General features: G+C 39.6%; 1 protein-coding gene across 1 annotated transcript; it reads left to right on the top strand.

Moving 5' to 3' along the window:
• Positions 1–8,886: 8,886 nt before the first annotated feature.
• On the top strand, positions 8,887–10,112 carry HTR1A (5-hydroxytryptamine receptor 1A). Its single transcript, XM_033929232.1, is given in 2 exon segments — positions 8,887–9,127; positions 9,130–10,112. Coding segments are annotated over 2 exon segments (1,224 nt in total).
• The last annotated feature ends 15,514 nt before the right edge of the window (positions 10,113–25,626 follow it).

A 25,626-nucleotide genomic window follows, 5' to 3' on the forward strand; every position in this document is an offset into this window, starting at 1 on the left:
GGCTGACTATTGTTGTACATTAATTAGAGATGCTCCTAATCTTGTTTATAAATGCACTTCAACAGCAAAACAATTCTAGGAAATAATATTTATAGGAACTCTTAAATTGGCGAAATGTGTTACATTATGACTTCGGATGGGCAGACTAGATGGGCCATTTGGCCTTTATCTGCCATCATGTTTCTATGTTTCATGCTATAAATATTTGTGATTTGCTCAAAAACTGCACGTGATAGGAGAAAACTGAGGCTATTTTCATACACAGGAGGAGGTCAAATTCTATCAGTAAACCTCATTTTCTTCTTGCCCTAGAAAAAAAGTTAAAATTTGTTGTGCAGTGTTATCTGAGAAAGCACTACTGAATATCTGAAGTAGGCAGCTAAGTGCTAGTTATTCAGTTAGGATCCTCTCTTGCTCAGTTACATCATTTTCAATATCGGCCCCTATAACATTATGCATTTAACCCTAGTACATTTTCAAAGAGGCCAATTTATGAGCATAACTCTCAGAAGAATAACTCCTTGACTATCAGGCCCTCAATATTTTTTTTCTTTTTTGAAAATTTATCTGTGTAAGAATATAATTCCTGAAAGCACCAGGGGCCAAAACTGAATAGGTAAAAGATTTTCATTCCTATCATTGTAACCTTTACTCTCTTTGATATATCTTTAACATGTAAATTTGAATAAGAAATGAATTGCTGTTAAATTATACTTTTTGGTAAAAAAAAAAATTGATCATGTCTAAAATAGGATATTCTTTTTTGTTCTGAACAAGAAGCATGTCAGGGAATGCACATTGTAATGTGCCTGTCAGTAGCTCACTGACTCAGAAAATTTGCTGACAGAGACAAACACAGTTGGATTATAAATTAGGCTGCTTCATCATAATGAAACCAGATTCACAGTCAGAAATTAAGGGGCTCATAATAAAAAAAGATATCCGTACAAAAAGTGGCCTAAGTCGGTACTTGGACGATCAAAAAGACAGATTGTCCAAGTACCGATAATCAAAGCTGGTTTTAGACGTATCTAAAATCAGCTTAGGCTTTTAACCTGCCTCTGTATGCCTAGAGCGAAAAGGGGTATTTTTGGAGTAGTGGTATCGATAATACTAAGAACTGTAGATGGACATGGAATAATTATAATGATATCACTGACATAGCTAAATAGCTTTACTCCTAGATTACCTAACGAGGACAGATAAACGTTGAATAAAAGAGGAGAAAGCGGGGAGCCCTGATGGATTTTTCCACTCAGCCGAACAAACATTATCCACATGAACTTAATAAGTATGAGATACCAAGAATCCAAGCGTTCCAAGAGTTTATAATAATCTACCAGATCAAAGGCACTGCTGAGATCAAATTGCAGAATAAGAGCATTGCTGCCTTTACTAAATTGCTTATGTAGAAAATCTAGAATTTCAAATAGTACTCAGATAGCATTCTTCCCACCTTCTCCACCTTCTTGAGGCCCCTCTTACATTCCTTTCCATCCATTCCACTGTTCCACCACCACATCCAACATTACTCCCTCTCATCTCTCTCTTTCCCATACATCTAAGAACATAAGAACATAAGCAGTGCCTCCGCCGGGTCAGACCATAGGTCCATCCTGCCCGGCAGTCCGCTCCCGCGGCGGCCCAAACAGGTCACGACCTGTCTGAATCACCAGAAGGGGCTCCCTTGCCACCTTGGTTTCTCATTGAAGTCCTACTCTGCCTGATCACTTCCTCCGGTAGCACATTCCAAGTGTCCACGACCCTTTGGGTGAAAAAAAACTTCCTTGCATTTGTTTTGAACCTATCTCCCTTCAGTTTCTCCGAATGCCCCCTCGTACTTGTTGTCCCCTTCAGTCTGAAGAATCTGTCCCTATCCACCCTCTCTATGCCCCTCATGATCTTGAAGGTCTCTATCATATCTCCCCTGAGCCTCCTTTTTTCCAAAGAGAAGAGCCCCAGCCTATCCAACCTCTCGGCGTATGGGCAGTGTTCCAGCCCTTTTACCAGTTTCGTTGCTCTCCTTTGGACTCTCTCAAGTACCGCCATGTCCTTCTTGAGGTGCGGCGACCAATACTGAACGCAGTATTCCAGATGTGGACGCACCATCGCTCGATACAATGGCATGATGACTTCCCGCGTCCTGGTTGTTATGCCCCTCTTTATGATGCCCAGCATCCTGTTGGCTTTTTTCGAGGCTGCTGCACACTGTGCAGGTGGCTTCAGAGATGCATCCACCAGCACACCCAAGTCTCTCTCAAGTCTGCTGTCTCCCAACAATGCCCCCCCCAATTTGTAGTTGAACAACGGGTTCTTTTTCCCTATATGCATGACCTTGCATTTTTCCACGTTAAAGCGCATTTGCCATTTGTTTGCCCAGTCTTCCAGCTTGTCCAGGTCCCTTTGCAGGTCCTCACACTCCTTCCTGGACCTAACTCTGCCGCACAGTTTGGTATCGTCTGCAAATTTTATAACCTCGCACTTTGCCTCCTTTTCCAGGTCATTGATAAATATGTTGAAGAATAACGGCCCCAGCACCGATCCCTGTGGCACACCGCTCGTGACTCCCTGCCAGTCAGAATATTGGCCCTTCACTCCGACCCTCTGCAGTCTACCCGACAACCAGTGCTTGATCCATCTGTGCACATCCCCTCCCACCCCGTGGTTCCACAGCTTCCTAAGCAGCCTTTCATGTGGCACCTTGTCGAAAGCCTTTTGAAAATCGAGATAAATGATGTCTATGGGTTCCCCATTGTCCACCCGACTGCTTATTCCCTCAAAGAAGTACAGAAGGTTCGTTAGGCACGACCTTCCCTTACAGAATCCGTGCTGGCTTGTTCTCAGTAGGCCATTCCTCTCGATGTGCTCACAAATGCCATCCTTGATCATAGCTTCCACCATCTTCCCTATAATTGAAGTCAGGCTCACCGGCCTGTAGTTCCCGGGGTCACCCCTCGATCCCTTCTTGAAGATAGGTGTGACATTCGCCAATTTCCACTCCTCTGGTACCTCACCAGTTTTCAAGGATAGGTTGCAAACATGCTGGATTGTGCCCGCTATTTCTTGTCTTAGTTCCTTCAGAACCCTTGGGTGGATCCCGTCCGGGCCCAGTGATTTACCGCATTTTAACCTGTCTATCTGTTTGAGGACATCCTCCTTACTTACCTCTATGTGCTCCAATTTTTCAGCCTGTTCCCCACTCATGAGCTCCTCTGAGTCTGGTATATTAGATGTGTCTTCGCTCGTGAAAACCGACGAGAAGAACGTGTTCAACCTCTCAGCTACTTCTTTATCCTCCTTAATCACTCCCTTCCTATCCCCATCGTCCAACGGCCCCACCTCCTCTCTCGCTGGTTGCTTCCCCTTTACGTAACTGAAGAATGCCTTGAAGTTTTTTGCCTCCCTGGCCAGCCCCTCTTCGTATTCCCCTTTCGCTTTTCTAACCTCTCGGTGGCATTCCTTTTGGCATTTCCTGTGCGCCTGGTGATTTTCCTCCATTGGGTCCTTTTTCCATCTCCTGAAGGATACTTTTTTGTCATTTATTGCCCTCTTTACTTCAGTTGACATCCAAACCGGGTCCTTTGATCGCTTGTTCTTGCAGCCTTTCCTGAAACTGGGGACGTACATTCTTTGTGCTTCCTGCAGGGTGTCCCTGAATAGGGTCCAGGCGCTTCCCATAGTCTCCATCCTAGAGATGTTTCTGAACTTCCTCCCCACCATTTCCCTCATAGCAACATAGTTCCCTTTCTTGAAGTTGAGCGCAGTTGTTGCGGTCCTCCTTACTATGGGTGTCCCCCTTTCTAATGTGAATCTGATCGCGTTGTGATCACTGTTGCCTAGTGGTCCTCCCACTTCTACCCCTCTTGCAGGCCCCCCTAATCCGTTTAGGATGAGGTCAAGAGTAGCACCCCGTTGCGTCGGTTCTTTGACTAGTTGCTCCATGAAGCAGTCCCTCACAGCTTCTACAAATCCTGTTTCCCTAGTGCAGTTGGAGTGACCCGTACTCCAGTCTATTCCCGGGTAGTTGAAGTCCCCCATTACTGTTACACTTCCAGTCCTGCATTCCTGTCTCAGTTCCGCTTCCAAGTCATGTCCGACTCCTTCTGGCGTACCAGGTGGGCGATAGTACAGCCCCAGTTTTATGCCTGCACCCTTGTTTCCCGGCAATTTGACCCATAGCGATTCCAGCCCCTCTGCCTTCGTTGCCATATCCATCCCGACCGAGTGGATAGAGTCCTTTATATATAGTGCTATGCCTCCCTTATCTCTACTTAACTCTTCTCCACCACCATGTCCAATAATTCTCTCTCCCTTCCTAAGCCCAACAATTCTCCTCTTTTTCCATCTCCCCATGTGCACCATCTCTCTTTCCCTCTCACTCAGACACCCAGTTCTCCCTTTCTATTCCCTCCCACACCTCAGCATCTCTTTCCCTCACTCCCTCCATTCTTCCATTCTATGGCTCTTGCTCCCCTCCCTCCCTCCATTCTGTGTCCCATGTTCATGCCCCCTCCTTCCTTCTGTCCTTTGTACGAAGTTTGTGCTCCCTCCCTCCCGAGTCCCAACGTGCCCCTCTCCCTCCCTCTATTTTGTGCCCCAAGCACGTGCCTCCCTCCAGCGGGCATTTACCTTCTTCTGGCCAGCTCCCTCCTCCTTCCAGCCATAGTCGTTTCTTTACACATAGTCAAGGGCATCGGCTCCTATGTGCATCCCGTGGCTGAGCCAGAAGCCTTCCCTCTGATGTCACAGGAAGCTCCTCCCACATTAAGAGGGAAGGCTCCCAGCTCAGCCATTAATGCTCCTTAATAACCACTAGGTTCTATTGCATAAAATAATGAGAACTGGTATAATTTCAGTGCATGTTAGTAATTCTAGTCCATAGTCAGTAAACTTTATGATGGTTATTACTGCTCACAAGTTTTAAACTTCAACCAATACAACTCTTTAGTTTCTTATAGTAACTTGCAAACTGTTTTAACACTGTAGATTTATGTTTTACTTTCCTTACTAAAGATATATGATTTGATAAATGTTATTCATTTTGATGCTAACAAAAGTACAAACGTATTGCCTCATTCAATTTTCCCTGAGGTGCACTGTGCTTGCTTTTCATTTTTGAGTACATATACAGTAAATGTGGTCATAACTACTGCACAGCCTACATATTTGTATTTGTTAATTAGCCAGAAAGAAAAAAAATTGGGAGGCAAAAATAAATTTTAAAAAGGCATATTTTTGGTATCCCTTTACTCCCGCCTAGAAAAGTGACCCTCCTCAAGATTTGGTAGCAGAAGATTATGGGTAATGAAGTGGCACTCTAGGGGGCGCTATGGAATGGATAATGAATAAGATGTGTTTGTGGCAGTATTTTGTTGAGTTTTTTTTCTACAAAAGCGCCTGCTTTTCGTATGGATCTGGGTAACTCTAGTTAGATACAAGCACATGTGTTAGTTAAGGCCACGCCCAATAGAAGTGTACAAAAAGTTGGTGAATAAAAATCTGATATGGACGTAGCCAAGGCCAGAAAAAACACACTACAGATTAATATTAAGGAAAAACATAATAATATTCTTTTTATGTACTTCGCTATTAAGCCAGACCACAGAGGAAATCAGGATATATATAATACATGGAGGTATGAAACTGCCTCCATGTTTCTTTTTCTCTCTTTCTCTCTTTGTTCAGCTTCCTGTCTTTAGCCTCGTGGTGGTTCTAATTGATAACAGATGTGCTTAAGCCAGTTAGGAAGAGCATATTAGACTCCATATTCCAAACTGAGATATAACGTGTATTAAGTATGAATGTAATATATTGTGTTGTGGATGAAAGGGGCCCCAAACGAATGATGGATGTATGAAAGATATGTGAAAGAATGGTGTGTACTTAATTTCTAATATTGTATATATTTTAAACCTGAAGGAACTCTAAGGAGAAATCCTAAGGCAACATCTGGAAATAGTTAAGTTAGAATCAGAGACGCTGTACTAGTCTCCAGTATAGGAAGGCTTCTGTTTGTATGTCTGTGACATTTGAAACTGTCAGTTCTTGTAAAGTTCAGAGCAGGGGGGAACAGCCCCTCCTTTTTTTCCTGTGCTGATAGAGGCAAGAACTTTTCAGCAGTTTGGATTCAAAGTGTCTTTGGATATGTAATAATACATATGGATATGTAATAATGTATATTCAGAAATTAATGTAACCAAAAAATATGATTTCTGAAACTTTTAATCCATGTTAAAAGGAAGTTTTATGTCCAAATTTAAGGACAGCCTCTGTTAATGGTTTGGTTGACAAGTAATGATGTCATGCAGGACAAAAGGTACACATTGGGGAGCAACGAATTATCGGATTGAGATCTTTGTCAGAAGGCCAGTGTTTGGCAACTGTAATGACCTCCTGATGACGCAACCAACTTTTTGATAATTCATTATGGTAATTAATAAAACAGAAATAACTATTTTCATAAACTTGCGGTCATGTGTCATTTTCCATGTACTTTTTACACGCCTAGAGAAAAACTAACAGCTTACTGCTGCTTAGAAGTGCGCTTGTGTTTACCCTGCTCAGTAAGTAGCTGAAAGTCTTTGATCTTCTGTGTTCACTGATGATCCTACAGTCACAAATGCAATTGCATTTTGTCCTTGAAAGAATGCATAATAGTCATTAAGCTTTCTTCCAAAATTAAAAAGGTCTCAATCTTGTTTACAAAAGCTGACTTTTGCCTTGAGTGAAAAATCTTACACTTCAGCAATGGCATTGAAATGTTTTAGCATTAATGGGAGTGACAGCTTTTATTTAATTGTTCTGACCCTATTTTATTTATTTATTTTTTTAAGCAAGGCTTTAATGACAACTAGAGTTAACTGTAAATGCCTAGATTCTACATTCTGAGAGGAGAATGAAATCTGTTATTTATCATAAAGTATGTCCTTAGGTTTTTTTAACAAAGCAATTTTTTTTCAGTAATTCGACTGGCATGGGCTTACATCTATTATCCAATTTATTAATGATATACCAATCTTAGAGAAATTTTATTCAAGATTGTTCCCGGAGATATTTTTCTCATTTCACTTTCTTTCAGAGTTTTTGCTTTTCCTTATCGAATGAATGGGAAGTCTCTTATCTTATAGGAATCGTGAATTCAATAGTGTAGTTCATTCTAATTTCCTGCAATGAAACTTTGAGGAATAAAAAGCTATGTCAGTATAATATTTGAAGAAAATAAAATGACTGAAAAAAAGAAATAAAATTTCATGCTATCAGTGTGAATATGCGAATATTGTAATTCAAGAATGACGTCTTTACTCTAGGCTTCTAGCACAGATTATATTATGTGTGTGCTTCTATCTCGGGGAAGGGGGGTGGGTGTTAGACTTTATTATTTATCCACATGCTACTGTTTTTTAGGAGCTTCAACAAAGCATCTTAATAAATGGTGCTAATATTGCAAACCTTGTGTTTCAAAGTGTTTGTAAATAAAAACGTAACACGTGTAAAAAGACAAAAATATTAATCGGATTAATTGCAGAGGGTATGAATCTAGTCTTCATATTTTTAGCTTCTTAGAAGTATATAAGGCATTTGCTGCTAATCAAATACATAGAACTAATCGTATCCTAATACCAAGATTTTCTTTATGTAATGCTACTCTCTTCTGTTAACAAAATAATTTTCCTCTATTCTGCTTCAAGTACGATTTTAACTGCAGAGCAGATTTACTTTTACAAGACTTGCTTGGAAACGTAGACCTGCAGGTGGCGCCAAATGCCTTTGAAGCTAGAACTGTCCCTGGTGCTGAAACGGGAACAAAACAACGAACTGGCCCGTTGATGTTAATAGCAACTGAAATGATCCCTCGGAAAATACTATATCGTACAGGGACAGAAAAATGGCTTCTGCCCCGCTACACCAACTTTTCTCTCGGTGTTCTCTCCCCTTACCTCTGTAAAAAAAATATTAATCACATTTTTGCAGTAGAAAAATAGATAAGAACGATAAACATATATTATCTTGTACGGCTTTGAAATCATCTTTTATTTCCAGTTTTGAACGATTAATCTGCTGACTAAAGTACCTAGTGTTAGGGGATTAGGACAGCAGAATAAATTCACTGATAAAGACACAGAAAAAGTACAAAGAAATGCAACATTTAATATCTAGCGAATCTTAAATCCGTAGGCAGTAGTTTTAATACACACACACACACACGCATACACAATTTAGCAAACTGGTGTCAAAGGGGTAGGAACATATTTTGTTTAGTGAGCAGTAAAAGAAGCCTTGATTACATCTCCTTATACAGAACATTAACTGATCCGATAGACTGGGTTACAAATGAACAAAACCAGATCTCCAGTCTTTAGAGCTCCGCCCGCTCTGTTGATGAAACGGACCTGAATACAATGGCAAGGCAGCGAGAGGGACGTGTGAGAGAGAGGGGGGGAGAGGCAGAGGGCAGCCCAGGAGGTTCAGCTGCAGCGAGGTGGTACTGTTTTTAGTGACAGGAGAGCGAGTGAATGACTCTGCTATGGACTGTAGGGTAAGAGTTGTAAGTCCGGGACATCGGCAGCATTGCTCTTTGCAGAGACAGTTCATGTCCCAGTCCATCCTGCTGGCCCGGTTCATTTCGGCTATCCCTCAGACGCTTACGTGCTCTACTACTGCTATATACTGGAGCAATTCAACTCGTCGACACTTTCCAATGACTATTATTCGAAATAAACTGCTGCCTGGTATGCTTTGCCTACGAGTTAGCAAGATGACCCTAAGAAAAAGAAGTAGGCTGGAGACTTCGAATCAAAATAACTAAAAAAAAAAAAAAAAAAAAGAAGTGTGAGACATCTTCCTCTTCCCCCTCCCTTCTTTGTGTCTTCTTCTCATCAACTTGGGATGGATATATTCAACAACACTACCTCTTCGGAGAAAGAGGATCAGGATGATAGATATGAAATGGACTTAAGTTATCAAGTGACCACTTCTCTGATTTTGGGGACTCTGATTTTGTGTTCCATCATTGGCAATGCCTGTGTAATTGCGGCCATAGCACTGGAAAAGTCTCTTCAGAACGTAGCCAACTATCTCATAGGCTCACTGGCTGTCACAGACTTAATGGTTTCGGTGCTGGTACTGCCATGGCTGCTCTCTATCAAGTGTTGAACAAATGGACTCTGGGACAGGTAACCTGTGATATTTTTAATTCTTTAGATGTGTTGTGTTGTACCTCGTCTATCCTTCATTTGTGCGCCATTGCATTGGACAGATATTGGGCTATTACAGATCCCATAGACTATTTGAACAAGCGGACTCCTAGACGAGCTGCTATTCTCATTAGCCTAACGTGGATGATAGGATTTTTGATATCTATACCACCAATGTTGGGTTGGAGAACTCCTGAAGACAGGTCCGATCCAGACGCTTGCAGAATAAGTAAAGATCATGGTTATACCATCTACTCGACTTTTGGCGCCTTTTATATCCCTTTGATACTGATGTTAGTACTGTACGGTAAGATATTTAAAGCAGCCCGATTCAGGATCCGTAAAACCGTAAAGAAAGCCGAGAAAACGAAAGTGACAGATACTCGCTTAACGGTCTCTCCTGTCAACCGACAAAAGAAAAGCAATGGGGAGCCTAGCAAGAACTGGAAACGCAGTGTTGAGCCCAAACCCAGCAGCTGTGTTAACGGGGCAATAAGACACGAGGTGGATAGCGCCGCTCTGGAAATTATTGAGGTTCACTCCTATCATAATTCAAAACTCCACATGCCTCTGCCGAACAATTTCAGCAGCACGCCAACCGGTCCCTGCTTTGAAAGCAAGAACGACAAAAGCACAGAAACAAAACGAAAGGTGGCTTTAGCCAGGGAAAGAAAAACCGTGAAAACCTTGGGTATCATTATGGGCACTTTCATTTTCTGCTGGCTGCCGTTCTTTATCGTAGCTCTAGTATTACCATTTTGTGAAGATAGCTGCTATATGCCCAAATGGCTTGGTGCTGTCATAAACTGGCTTGGCTATTCTAACTCCTTACTTAATCCTATCATCTATGCCTATTTCAATAAAGATTTCCAAAGTGCTTTTAAGAAAATCATCAAGTGCAAATTCTGTAGGCAGTGAAGACCCCCCTGTCTTTAAGGCTTGCATTATTATAAATACAGTTCATATACCTCCATGCCTGTGTTCCCTTTGCACCACTAGTGGCCATTCACCCTGGGAATGGCAAAGAATTAACAGCTCAAACTTTGTATAGACTTGAATGAGCATTTTTTTTTTTTTTTTTGGGGGGGGGGGGTGGCTTTGAGGGCGGGAATTGTTTATGGTTATACTAGTGAAGTATCTCGGACTAATACAATGTATCTGCCATTGTTAAACAGTGAAATAACATTAATATAGGTGAGATGCTACTTCCTTATTCAAACCATTAGAGTCTCAGCCTATTGGAAACAAATGCCGGTTTGCTGAATTACTGTATTCAAAATATTTTAGACTTCTGAATTGAGAACTCTGGAAGAATTGTTGCACTTTATTCATGAGCAAAAGAAAAAACTATTGTGGTCTCCTGACAGCTTATATTTAACTCATAATGCACAACTTTAGTTTTTTGTTGGTTTTTTAAAAAAAAAAATTATTATTACAGTGGTACTTTATAATGAGCAGATTTGGGATTTGCACATCTTTGCTTGTGATCCCTGTGAATCAAATTATCCACATAAGTACATCAGCGAAATAAACCATCCTATACATAAATTACCTTGTCTGCATTTATTGGAATAAAATGGATGCTTGAAAATGTCAACATGTAAATAAATAAAGTTATAACAAGTGTGTTTTTTTTATTTTAGGGGAGCTTTTTCCAAGATAGTGGAGTTTTAAAGCAACCAGGTTACAAAAATAGATAAGAACTATAAACAGGCCAAGAAAATTTGGTTCACATGCAGCAGTATAATTTATTTGCTTGTTAAATTGTTAGATCAGGTGCCAAACAAATTTTTTTTTCATTCAGGACACTCACAAAGCCCACATTAGTTAATATTCACATCATCTTGACAGTTCAGATGTTATCTTCTGCCATTCATAAATTGATTTCTGAAAAATATCCCATTGGGAACCCCCCCTAATAGAAAAAAGGTAACTAAATCACTTTCTGTTAATATGCCTTCAAAACTTGAACAATAGGCTTTAAACTTTCAAATTAGGTTTGCATTATTCGATCCAGGATCAGGAAGAGCCTGATTCAGGGTATGTTTATGAAAAGACTTTAGGATTTGGAGTTAACATGGATTTTTACACATTAACTAAAAATCTAACCCTTTTCAAGGGTATGAATTAAGCAGGTTGTGCATTAAGGTAGTCATTAACATGCAGTTACTGCTGGGACTTAATTCTGGATCTCTTAGTGACCGTGTAGGAGGTGCTAGGTGATCTGGCATTAACTCAGCTGTTATTCAGTTATGCAGTTGGATTTTCTGGATTTCCCCAATGAATATGCATGAGATCTATGTGCATGCGCTGCTTTCAATGCATATTCATTGGGGAAATCCTGAAAACCCGACTGGATTGCGGCCCTCAAGGAGGGACTTTGAGATCCCTGAGTTAGAGTATACTACCTAGAATTTTCTAACATGATGTCTGCAACCCTATTAACTATTAACCCTTTACCAGGGATGTCAAAGTCCCTCCTCGAGGGCCGCAATCGTCGGGTTTTCAGGATTTCCCCAATGAATATGCATGAGCTCTATTTGCCTGCACTGCTTTCATTGTATGCTAATAGAGCTCATGCATATTCATTGATGAAATCCTGAAAACCCGACTGTATTGCGGCCCTCGAGGAGGGACTTTGACACCCCTGCCCTATACCATGCCCATGTCATGCCTTCTTCCTGAAAAAATCCCTAACATATACAGTAGCAGGTATAGTACCACAGAACACCTTAATGCCATCATGAGGTACTCCTGTTAGTGTGTGCTAAAGGCTTGATGCTTTTTAGTAAACACACCCCTCAGATTCTAAAGCAGGGGTAGGGAACTCTGGTCCTTGAGAGCCGTATTTCAGTCGGGTTTTCAGGATTTACCCAATGAATATGCATTGAAAGCAGTGCATGCAAATAGATCTCATGCATATTCATTGGGGAAATCCTGAAAACCCGCCTGGAATACGGCTCTCGAGGACCGGAGTTCCCTACCCCTGTTCTAAAGCAGCACTAAATAAATCCCTATGTGGCTCATTTTCAAAAGAGAAATACATACCAAAAAATAGCATGACGTGGCAATTGGACGTTTTTCTTGCTAAAAATATCCTAATCACTATTTTCAAAACCCATATTTTAGATGTTTTCTAGGCTGTTCATCTAAATTTCAAGGGGGCATGTCGAAGGCGTGTTTTGGATGGGCTTAGGGTGAGTTAGGATTTGGACATTTTGCAGTGGGAATTGAACATTTAACAAAATGCTTGGGGCTAGACCTATTTTAGACCATTTAGATGCTTGGGGCTAGACCTATTTTAAAAACAAAATAAGGGTCAAAAAGGTGCCCAAACTGGCCAGGTGACCATTGGAGGGATTAAGGCATGACCCCCCCCTTACTCCCCAGTGGTCACTGACCCACTCCTACCACCCAAAGATGTAAAAGACCGCTTCAGATGGCCACACAGAGATCTCAGCAGAGCAGAGGGGCTCTCTAGGGGGTACTGCAGTGAATGTCACATAAAAGGTCCCAGGCACACATCTCACCATAATGCAATTATATTGTATGATGAGCCCTGTAAAGCCTACCCAAAACCTACTGTACCTACACTAAAATGACACTTGCAGGCATAAGAGCTATTGTAGTGGTGTACAAGTGGGTACAGTAAGTTTTGGGTGGGTTATGTTGAAATGTATACTTGGGACATTTTATGTGATGTCCACTGCAGTACCCTCTAGGGCAGTGGTTCCCAACCCTGTCCTGGAGGAACACCAGGCCAATTGGGTTTTCAGGCTAGCCCTAATGAATATGAATGAAGCAAATTTGCATGCCTATCACTTCCATCATATGCAAATCTCTCTCATGCATATTCATTAGGGCTAGCCTGAAAACCCGATTGGCCTGGTGGTCCTCCAGGACAGGGTTGGGAATCACTGCTCTAGGGTGCCCCTCTGCTTTGCTGAGATTTCTATATAGCCAGTTTGCTAAGAATGCTGGCTTCTTCTATGTCCCACTGGCTTGTTTGTGTGCATTGGTTGCAAGGTGTTTTTTTGGTTTTTTTTACAAACCCATACATATCAAGTCTGTGCTGGAAATGTTTTTTTCAAGCACATGGAGTAATCTCTGTGGTGTTCCACAAGGATCTCCTCTTTCCCCATTATTATTCTTTAGCATTTACTTAGCATCCCTGGGGTCAAGACTCACTAGTTTGGGTATAAAACTTTACAGATAACCCAATGATATAACTATTGTGATTCCCCTATCTCCTCAGTCTTTTCTGGCTGCACAATTTATATCTTCTCTGATACAAGTAGTTCATAAGTGGATGAAAGATTACAAATTAAAGCTTAATTCAGATAAAAAGAAGTTCTTTTTAGCCTATCCATCCATATGTAGTGAAGAGTATTGAATGGGATTTCTCATCCTATTTCTTTGTCCATTAAAATATTAGGAGTTTATTTAGATAGGAATCTATCTGTGATTACCCAGATTAATGCTTTAGTTCAGAAGGGATTTTTCATGTTTTGGAAACTTTGATCAATTTGATCTTATTTTTCTACCACTCCATTCAGTCTATTAGTTCAATCCCTAGTCCTGGGTATTTTGGACTATTATAATATTGTTCACCTGGCAGGACTTTGAAAAAACCTTAGTAGATTGCGCATAATATAGAATACAGCAGTTCATATGATCTTTAATAAGAAGACACCCTATTATAGGGATTTGAATTGGCTCCTTATTGAGGCCGGAGTGTTTTTTTAAAATTTGGATGTTTATATTATAGAGTATCACAAGGCCTGGCCCCAAGTTATCTAGTAAAACGTTTTATGTTTGCTTGTCCCAAACATCCATTACGTGTCACTACACGGTTTGTTTTTCCAACGGCAAGAGGTTGTGTTTACAAAAAATACTTTGATCAACTATTATCAAGCTTTAGCTGGGATACAGATTTTCGTCGACTCTTATCCAGCTCTGCTTGTTACTTACATTTTAGGAAACCGTTGAAGGCCTACTTGTATGTGAAGTTTTTGGATTGATTTTTTTAAATATTTCATTGTAAATGTTCTGTTTTCTTACCCCCCCTTTTTTACTAAACTGTGCTCTGCTCTGCTCCCAACACTCATAGAGTTCCTATGAGCATCGGGAGCAGCGCGGAGCATTCAGCGCAGCTCTCTGTGCTAATGACTGCTATCGTAGTTTAGTAAAAGGGGGTGTTAGGTTGTTAACCGCATAAAACTGTAAGGTATTGCTGTAAGGTTTATGCTATGTTATGTCATTTTTCTTTTGGATTTTTGTAATGATCCCAAAAGATAGATGTACTAATCTCAGAAACATCTAGAAAATGGTCATTTTTGAAGCAAAAAGTTAGACATATTTCTGATTTGAAAACGGTCAATTTTTCTACTAGATTTTTGGACATTTTCCCCAAAACATCCAAATTCGGAAGTCAAATCAAAAATGTTCCTCCACATCTTCTAACAAAAAGAACTTCAAAGACTGATGAACTACATTCCAGGAACAGATAGCCACAGAACTGTTGCCAAATTAATATCTATACAACAGCCAGGGCAAGAATGCTGCTACTGTATTAATTAATGCAAATGATATGCACTTTGTCAGTTCCTTCCTGCTGACATTAATAGACTTTTGACAGTGTGGTTTTCTGCAAAACACTTTGATGCACTGGGAATGGCTACACATTTTGAGGAGGAAGCCAGTGCATCATCTCTGTGGGGCTCCCAGACAAACAACGAAAAGGGTTTAACAAAGATAAGATAATCAACCAACCTTTGCTGTGCCAATACAATTCTCATTAGATTCCATATCATGTACTGCATGACCAAGGAAAAAGGCTGCACCTGATACCTATTCATTCCCTAAAGCAAATCTAATAGGACTGCAGTTTTGTGCAAACAGTTGAGATATTTATATTACTTTTTAAATTGTGAATTAAATGTGCATTATCTCCTTCCTCTCACTGCTTTTCTTTTCACTTTGTGCTCCATTTCTCTCATAGCTGTGTTAGGAAAAGTCTTTATTTTGAACCTTTAAATGCACACAGATTTGTACTTTAAAAGCATGTCACGCATTACCTGGCACTTTTAAGTTTATTAATATAAAATGCTTATATTTTGATTACCATCTTTTTATTTTGTTTATATTCTTTCTTTCTTTTTACAACATTTTACATTTCCTACTACAGAAGAACAATAATGCATGTTGGATTGGATTTTTTTATTTGAAATACGGCCTTATACCAAAGTTTTAAAGCGGTTTACCATGAAAGCAATTAATTTGTACATAAATAGTCAGCCTACACAAACCTGTACCCATTCACACAATAATATTAACAAGTAAACCATAATTCAACAGATAATTGAAAAGCATTCTAAAATATCCAGCTTTTGAAAAGCTTGCAAAATCATAATACAGTCAAACCTCAGTTTGCGAGTAACCCGGTTTGCGAGTGTTTTGCAAGATGAGCAAAACATTCTCGCAAAACGTGTCTCGCAAACCGAGTGTTGACTCGATTTGCGAGCACCCCCCGATAACCGGCGTCGCTCCCTCCGCTCACAAAGGGCCCCCTCCCGCTCGAATCGGCACCTCCCCCCGCGAGAACAGGAACCCCCCGCCCGCCCAACTTTAACTCACCCCCCCTTTGGCACCGGCACGCAGCCTACAAGAGCCGGTGCCACTTGAAGATCTTCTTCCCAGTCTCTGCCGGCTTTGAGCATGCATCTGCGCATGCTCAAGCCCTTCTAATTCTCCCTCTGGCCTCTGGGGGGAGGAACGTATCAAAGCGAGTTTCTGTTATTTCCTATGGGGAAACTCGCTTTGATAAATGAGCATTTTGGATTACGACCATGCTCCTGGAATGGATTATGCTCGTAATCCAAGGTACCACTGTACCTGGTTATACTTCCAGTGCTTCTGGGTAAATAATTCCACAAAGATGGTCCTATGTAACTAAGAGCTCTTTTTACAAAGCCATAGTAGAGGTTTCTACCATGGGCCGGCAAGGCAAATGCTCCCCCACTCATGGGAATTCTATGAGCATCAGAGCATTTCCTTTGCTGGCCCATGGTAGAAACCTCTACCACGGCTTTGTAAAAGCCAGTTTAGTTTATTTACTTATAATTCACTTCATCCAAAGCGGAGTACAAAAAAAACCATACACAATAAAATCAACATACAAATATAGAATATCATCCGAAAATCAAAGAATTACAATACAATCATAAAACATAAAATAATATCCATAGAAGCCAAAGTTACAATACAATCATAATTATTTATTCTCTATAACAACTGATTTACAGTAGCATAACTTCTTTCTCACTACGATCACATTTTCAATTCACATACTTCATATGATAAAATAGATGATGCTTTAGTAATTTTTTAAATACACTTATGCTCTCTGATTTTTTATTTTATTTTTAGTATTTATATACCACTTATAGCCTAAGTGGTTTACATTCAGCTATTTAAGCATTTTTCCCTATCTGTCTTAGTGGGCTCATACTCTACCTAATGTACCTGGGGCAATAAGGGGGATTAAGTGACTTGCCCAGGGTCACAAGGAGCATGAGTTTGAACCCATAACCTTAGGGTGCTTAGGCTGTAGCTCTAACCACTGTGCCACACACTCCCATATATAACAGAAATCTATTCCATTCCTCCAGTCATGAGCAGGAGAAAACTCCGGCTCTTACAGACTGTAATCTCAGCTCCTTTCTTGTTGGTATTGACATGTCAATAACATAACATAAAAATTAACTTCTATACCACAATACCATTAAGTCCTATGCGGTTTACAAAAATAAAGTGGACATATAATTGAATAAAATGCATCAATTACCTATAAATCTAGTGAACAGATATGTTTTCAACTGTTTCCTAAAATGGTAAGAACTAGAGGTTAATATCATAGATTTGAGATCCTTATCCCAGGAAGCTGCTTGATAAGAAAAAAAAAAAGATGTTGATAGTACTTTTTATATTGGCAACCCTTAACTGATGGGAATACAAATAAAGCATTTGTATTTCGGGAATGCGTAGACGTAGCAAAAGTGAATGATTCAAGAAGATAATTGGGTATTTGACCTGATAAGACCTTAAAACAAATGCATCCGAATTTAAATTTCACACGAGCCTCAACAGGTAGCCAATGTAATTCTCAAAAAAAAAAAAAAAAGGAGTAACATGCAAATTGATGTCCAGCAATAAAATATGTGGTATAGAGGCAGAATCTGAGCAGCAGAACGTAGTTTTTGAAGTGGTGTAAATGCTCTGTTTCTCATAGTAGTTAATTTAATAACATTAGCATTCGCATTCCTGTCACCTGCAATTGAAAGCTAATCACCATCAATCAGTAATCATACAACTCAATTTACAACTCAGTTTTATTGGAATAAATATTTGGCTGCAGCTTTATTATCGATCTGAATAGTATCTCCACTTACAATACAATCCATGTCCAAAAACCAACAAACCCCCAATGCATATTTCACACACCCTGAGGGAGCTATTCGGTGTCATAACTAGCTCCTGTTAAGTCTTTAAACTTATAACATTTCCCCAACCATGACCCATGGTGATGCAAGGCCATGCTTCGCCTCGCAGCGGTATTGCATACGAGTGTTACATTTATTTATTTATTTATTAACTGCTCATCTCCCAGATCCAACTGGGCCAAACCCCATTTTCCGCCCCGCTCAAAGCTGTGACTACCTCCCCCCAACCCACTAAGCTCAACCCAACCCACCCAAGTTCACATATAACTTGTAAACCCCCCCACCCCACAACACTGACACAAAACATAACACCAGCGCAAATGGGAGGGAGGGATCATTTTTTCCTGAAGAGACTACTCTACTGTTACTCTTTCCTCACAGAACTCACTCCAGCCTTCCGCACCATCCAACCAATCCCGTGACTACTCTACCCCATCACCTTAGAAACCTCCCTAATCATTTTTCTTTCTTACAATCTCTGTCTATTAACTCTTTCTTACCTCCTCTTATAAACTTGTCAATCCTTATTCTACAGACCCTTGACAACACCTCATATAGTCCCCTCATCCTCTGTGCCCCCACCCCCATTTTACCCACATCACCATTCAATAAATATTACCAGCAGGTGACATCAGCTCAGCCAATGTTATATCACATCAGATGAATCTGGTGTTCTTCTTCATCCTTACTGAAAGAAGCTGTAATAAACAAGGTAGGGAGAACGAGAGGACACTCTCTAAAGTTGAAAGGGGATAGATTCTGTACAAACGAAAGGAAATTCTTCTTCACCCAGAGAGTGGTCGAAAACTGGAATGCTCTTCCAGAGTCTGTTATAGGGGAAAACACCTTCCAGGGTTTCAAGACAAAGTTGGACAAGTTCATGCTAAACTGGTGAGGCTGGACTCATTTGGAGCACTTGTCTTAACCTTGGGGCCACCACGTGAGTGGACTGCTGGGCTGGATGGACCATTGGTCTGACCCAGCAGCGGTAATTCTTATGTTCATAACTATATAAGAAAGGTAAAGTTTGTTAATGATCTTGTTTGACTATCAAATTGGAAAGGTATTTATTAATTTGTTTGACTCTTTAGCCTGTCCTCCCAAAGAAGTTCAGAATGGGTTATAAATCAATACTTGAACAATTTCCCTATTTGTTCTGGTAGGCTCACAATCTAGGTAATATACCTAGGGCAGTGGAGGATTAAGTGACTTGCGCAGGGTTTGAACCCACAATCTCAGGGTGCTGAGGCCATAGTTTTAACCACTATGCTCCTCTATCCAATAATGGGCCTTAAAAACAGACACAGAACTTTAAAAGGAATTCTGGCTGATATAGGCAACCAGTGTAAATCCATTAAAATTGGCAATACATGATCTGTTTTTTTTTTTTTTTACCATCAACCATGAAACAGGCTGTGGTATTTTGGACTAACTGAAGTCTCCTTTGACTGGTTTTAATGAGTCCCTGGTACACGGAATTGCAGTAATCAAGCCTGCTTGTAACAAATGCATGCTCCTGTTTCACTAAAGTAGTCTGAGTCAGAAGAGGCTTCAGTTGCCGTTTCTGTCTTAGTTGAAAATAACTGGATTTAATAACATAGTTGTTTATCAAATTTCAGGAAATTATCACAACAAAATTCCAAAGTGGTTATTTTGCTCTTACATTCTCTCACAACTTTTCTTTCTATGGCCCCCTTTTATCAAGCCATGTTAGGGATTCTTATCACCGGCTGCCGAGGTAAAAGCTTAGATGCTCATAGAATTCCTAATGCAGCTTGATAACATCCTATTATTTTTTAAAATAATAACAAAGGTACAAGGTTAATAATATAAAATAGTGAATTCTTGCTTATCAGATGGCATCACTAGTAGCACTATAAAAATGATAATACTAGTAGTTGTAAATCAGTGGTCTCAAACTTGCGGCCCGGCAGGTACTATTTTGAGGCCCTTGCTATGTTTATCATAATCACAAAAGTAAAATAAAACAGTTTATTGATCGTATGTCTCTTTAGCTATAAATTACAATATTATTATTAAGACTTAGCCAAAAGGAAAGATTTATAAACTATAAAGAGTTTTACCTCATGCAAAATTGTAATTTCTTTAATAAGACATTAACTATTTTTTCTGAGGCCCTCCAAGTACCTGCAAATCCAAAATGTGGCCCTGCAAAGGATTTGAGTTTGAGCCCACTGCTGTAAATCTAATCAGAAAACCTAAAACAAGACAAAAACTCTATAATGCCAACAAATATATGGCAATTTGTTCCCATGAAAGGGTATGTTTAAACATTATTAGTTGCTTGGTTCTATTTCCCAGTCATGGAGTACGTATGTTGAGATCCATTGTATGTATTCAAGTAAAAAACCTGACACAGAAAATTAAATAAGATTGCTGGAAAAGTTGACCTTCTGGGACTTGACAATTCAAAGACAATCTAGACCAGTCTATAAATTTAATTGCAATTAACTATTGGTTGGTTTTAATCATTATTAACTTTAATACTGAAGTTATTGTATATGAACAATTATTGAACATTAGAAATACCTAGTTCGATTAAATAGAATAGATAGTTCTAGGTCTAATTGATGTTGGCATTGTCATATTGATATAGGGACTTTGGATCATCTGTTATATTTTTGTCCATTTATATTAATATTTTGGAAGTCAATCTGGGGACAAATAAATCTAGTTTTAGATTCAAATGTTCCATTATCATATGAGGCTATAATTTGTGGAACAATTTTACATGTAAAACCCACTCTAGATAAATATAAAAGTCATCTATTTTTGATCCTAACAGGTAAAGCCATTCAATTAATTACAAGTAATTGGAAGAACCATTATAGAATAAATTATACTTTTTGGTGGGTGAATGTGTGCACTTTATATAGATATGAACGAATTAATGCAGAGTGTAGGGGACTTAGTGAGGTATTCAATAAGATTTGGAGCCCATTGACTAAATTTGTAAAAACATAATGTATTTTCATCATCATATCTTTCTTTTGGTTTTTTTATCTTTACACATACAGGGAGGGGGGGGGTTTGGAGGTAGGGGAGTAAATAGTGTTATTTGGGTAACTTTATTCTTCTTTTGTATTATATATTAGATAATATTCTGATATTATTAGATGCAAGAATCTGAAATTAATGAATGATATTTAATGTTACCTGAACACGAACTAGTGTAATGTATGTAATACCTACTGTTCTTTTATTTATATGACACTGTTTTTGATTAAAAATCAATAAAAGAAAAAAAAAAAAAGAAATACCTATATTTGATCTTGTCTTTTTTTTCCTTGATGGTGATCCGATTGATAGCTTTTAGATTTGCATGCAGTATAAAATAGATTAAATCAATCAATTTAGGTGGCATACATTCAAGTACAGTAGGTATTTTTCTGTCCCTGGAGGGCTCAGAATCTAAGTTTATACCAGAGGCTATTGAAAGTTAGGTGACACCAAAAATCACAAAGGGTAGCAGCAGGCTAATCTAAACTAATTTAATCTAAATCTTATATTTATATACCAGATCATTCCTAAAGATGTAGGGCTCGACTCGGTTTATAATAAAAATATGTTTACAACAATATGTTGATTTTAAGATATATCATTAGAAATTACATTTTTAAAAACATTGAAACATTGTTTTTAAAATTTTACTGAAAATCTGAAACAAAATTCATGATCGTATCTCAACAGGCTCCCCTGGTTCTCATCTTACTGCTCTAACCATTAGACTTCTCCTCCCTGTTAGGTTTTACACCAGCTCAAAGGCACTTATAAGTTTTGGAAAGGTGATTATTATGCCAGTACAAAAACATGAGCAAAAAGCAGTGAATTAATTTTCTGATATTACTAACATATTCATGGTTGAAAAAACCATTTTTTTTCAAATGAGAGTTATAGTTATGGCAATGAATTATTATTTATTCAATTTTCTATACTGTTCTCCCAGGGGAGCTCAGAATGGTTTACATGAATTTATTCAGGTACTCAAGCATTTTTCCCTATCTGTCTTGGTGGGCTCACAATCTATCTAATGTACCTGGGGCAATGGGGAGCTTAAGTGACTTGTACAGGGTCACAAGGAGAAGCACTGGGATGAACCCACAACCTCAGGGTGCTGAGGCTGTAGCTTTAACCACTGTGCCACACTCTCCTTGGTATGTGTCATAAAATAACACAAAAAATTCTAAACACAACACAGGTGATGAGGGAGATAAAAGACATTAAAAAGAGAGGTGAGATACATCAGAGGCCCCCAATTGCCTCTAATGTTTAGCATTTTTTCCTGGAACAAAGAGAATCAAAGGAGGTCTCAGTGTATGTGTAATTGCCAGCTAGAACATCTAATTTATAAGTGAACAGCATGAACCTAGCAGCTCTCACCTGGAAGTGCCAGCACGTACATGTAGAAATGATGATTTTAGAATGCTTGTGTATAAACGGTGTTGTCTCCATGTGTGGCTGTTCCATTTTACAAACCTACTTGTATGAGTGCCACCAATTTTTTATTCAGTTTAGGAAGTAGAAATGAACAGTGGGGTATTAAGGAAAATGTTTTCTCTACTTTCTCTTGTGTGAAGCTCTGGCTAAAATGAGACTTTTTTTTAGATTTGCTGTTGCTATAGTTGTCCTTTATCTTTATTTTCCATTGTTTTTTACCCATACATCCAGGGGGGTGGGAGTGGGAGGGGGGGTATATCTTTTGTTTTGTTATTATTCCTGATGGTAATGATGGCTGGGGGAGGGAATTTTTATCTTTTGTATAGATACTGATTGATTATAAGTGCTTGGCTGATTATTATTATTTGTATATAAATTGTATTGCACTTTTTGTTGGCATTAAAAACTAAATAAAGTTGTTTTTTTTTTTTTTTTTTTCAAAAAAGAGACTTTCTCATGCCTATGTCTGCCATTAAGCTTCTGTAAATCCCAACAGGCATTATTTTTTCATACATGTGGATTACCAAACCACAACCCCCTTGAAATACCTGTTTGGTGTGGATTTCCATTCTCCAGATATAAACATCAGATTTCTGAAATTGCTTTTTACATGTTTATGCAATCTAAATCTCTATATGCTACTATTTTCACATGGAAATACTGCTAAAATAAAGACCATAATGTGATTTACCCATTCTGAGGCCAAAAAGGAGACTGAGGCAAATAGCCAGTGAATACACTTGCTTATGCTGAAAGCTTGGTCAGAAGCTGCACAGAATCTGCACTAATAAAAATCAGATCGTCATATAAAAAAGCTTCTCCTTTCTCAGACCCCAATGACTGCTGCTTTTAATAGGAATGCCATCTACTAGTTTAACAATATTTATCTCAGCTGTACCATTCCATATCTAATTAACTCAAAAAAGTGCCTTTGGTACCTGAATGAAAATGAAAATTGTCAAGCTACTGAAACATTTTTCACTATTGATAATGGGTTATAAACAACATTTGGGACAGCCCCCCTCCCATGCTCTACAACAGTGGTCCCCAACCCTGTCCTGGAGGATCACCAGCCAGTCAGGTTTTCAGGATAGCCTAATGAATATGCATGAAAGAGATTTGCATGTAATGAAGATGAGAGGAATGCAGATCTCCCCCATGCATATTCATTAGGGCTATCCTGAAAACCTGACTGGCTAGTGGTCCTCCAGGACAGGGTTGGGGACCACTGCTCTACAACCCCTACCCCGATGCTCTCCTCTACAACCCCTCAAGCTTTCCATGTCCCTCCCCAATTCTCTCCTCTCCTCTACAGCCCCCCATGTTCTCCAGCTCACTCCCCGATGATCTCCCAAGAAGCCACAATACAACCCTCCTATTACATCTCCCTCCTACTGTATTACAGCTTCAGAAGAGCATTGAAGACTACTACTATTAATTATTTCTATAGCATTACCAGACGCAATGGCGTACCAAGGGGGGGCAGTCTGCCCTGGGTGCACGGCCCAAGGGGGTGCACAGCTGGCCACTCTCCAGGGAATAGGCTTCCGCCGGGGAAAAGCTACCATTGCTGTCATCAGGAACAAGCCGGTGCCGAGTTCTCCCTCCTTGCATCTCTTCCCTGCGAGCCGACCAACTCTAGCCGTCCGACGTCAATTCTGACGTCGGAGAGGACGTTCTGGGCCAGCAATCGCTGCCTGGCTGGCCCGGAACGTCCTCTCCGACGTTAGAATTGACGTCGGGCAGAGAGAGTTGGTCAGCCCACGGAGAAGAGAAGCAGGGCGAACTTGGCGCTGGCCTGTTTCCGATGGCCAGTGGCAGCCTTTCCTCTGTGGCGGTGGCAGCAGCATGTTTCCCAATGGTGGTGGCATGGGGGAGGTTAGGGAGAAAGAAAGAAAGGGGGGGGAGACAGGGAGCCAGAAAGAAAAAAAGAGGGGGGGACAGCAATCCAGAAAGAAAGAAAGGGGGCAGGGTGAAACAAAGAAAGAAAGAAAAAAATGGGGCATGTGGAGAGAGAGAAAGACAGACAAAGAGAAAGAAAGGGGCATGGAGAGAGAGAGAAAGAAAGAAGGGGGCAACGTGAAAGAAAGAAAGAAATGGGGCACGGAGAGAGAGACAGAGACAAACATAGAGAAAGAAAGGAGGCATGAGGAGAGAGAAAGAAAGAAGGGGGCAGGGTGAAAGAAAGAAAGAAATGGGGCACGGAGAGAGAGAGAAAGACAGACATACAGAAAGAAAGGGGGCATGGAGAGAGAAAGAAAGAAGGGGACAGGATGAAACAAAAAAAAGTTGTGGGAGGGAATGAGGTCTGGAGGAGAGGAAGCATACAGGAGGCTGAAAGAAGAGAAGAAATATTGGATGCACAGTCAGAAGAATAAAGTGCAACCAGAGACTGATTACCAAAGGTAGGAAAAATGATTTTATTTTCAATTTAGTGATCAAAATGTGTCCATTTTGAGAATTTATATATGCTGTCTATATTTTTCACTATGGGCCCCCTTTTACTAAACCACAATAGCAGTTTTTAGCGCATGGAGCCTATGAGTGTCAAGAGCAGCATGGGGCATTCAGCACAGCTCCCTGTGCTAAAAAAACGCTATCGCAGTTTAGTAAAAAGGGAGGGGGTATATTTGTCTATTTTTGTATAGTTGTTACTGAGGTGACATTGCATAAAGTCATCTGCCTTGACCTCTTTGAATATAAATGATAATTAACATTTTCTCTGCGTACAGTGTGCTTTGTGTTTTTAAAATTTTATTGTTGATAGATCATTTTGACTTGGCCTTAAAGGTAAAGGGGAGGGAGGGAGAGGAGCTGCTGAAAGACATCTAGTAATCCTTGCAGGCTTGATTGTGCAGGGAATTATTATTGTAAAATCATGTTTTGTTATGTGACTGGTATTATTTAGACTTTAATTTCTATGAATGAATAGAATGAAAATGATATAAAATGACTTGCTTGTTTTTATGTGCGTACGCTGAAGGAAAGTGGAGAGAGAGTGGGCTGAGGACGCTGAAGGGAAATGGGGAAGAGAGAGTGGGGAGAAGACGCCGATGTATAAATTGACAATTGTACAGAATATTGTTTCTTTTTATACTTTAATATAATAAGTTCAATATAAAACAATTCAAGGCTTGTATGGATGGAATCAGGCGGTTTGTTGGGATTAGGTCCGAGCTTACGGGGTTTAGTCCAATAAAATGGTATTTTCTTATTTTTCATTATTTGTTTTATTTTTATTTGTTAATTTGTAAAGTGGTGATTGTTATGTATCAGTTTTTTCAAATTTACATCTACTGTCTTATATTTTGCACAGTATTAGAAGACATGTATTACTGTTTTTTGTGGTGTTGTGGTGTTGCATTGTATGCAGAGTCTGGTTTCTTGGCAGTTCAGTTTAACTTTTGTCTACATATTTCTATTTTTAGTTTGTGATTATTCCATATTGGGCGAGGGTGTATCTGTTTGGTGTG

The sequence above is a fragment of the Geotrypetes seraphini genome, chromosome 1, assembly GCF_902459505.1.
Source record: "Geotrypetes seraphini chromosome 1, aGeoSer1.1, whole genome shotgun sequence".
NCBI lineage: Eukaryota > Metazoa > Chordata > Amphibia > Gymnophiona > Dermophiidae > Geotrypetes > Geotrypetes seraphini.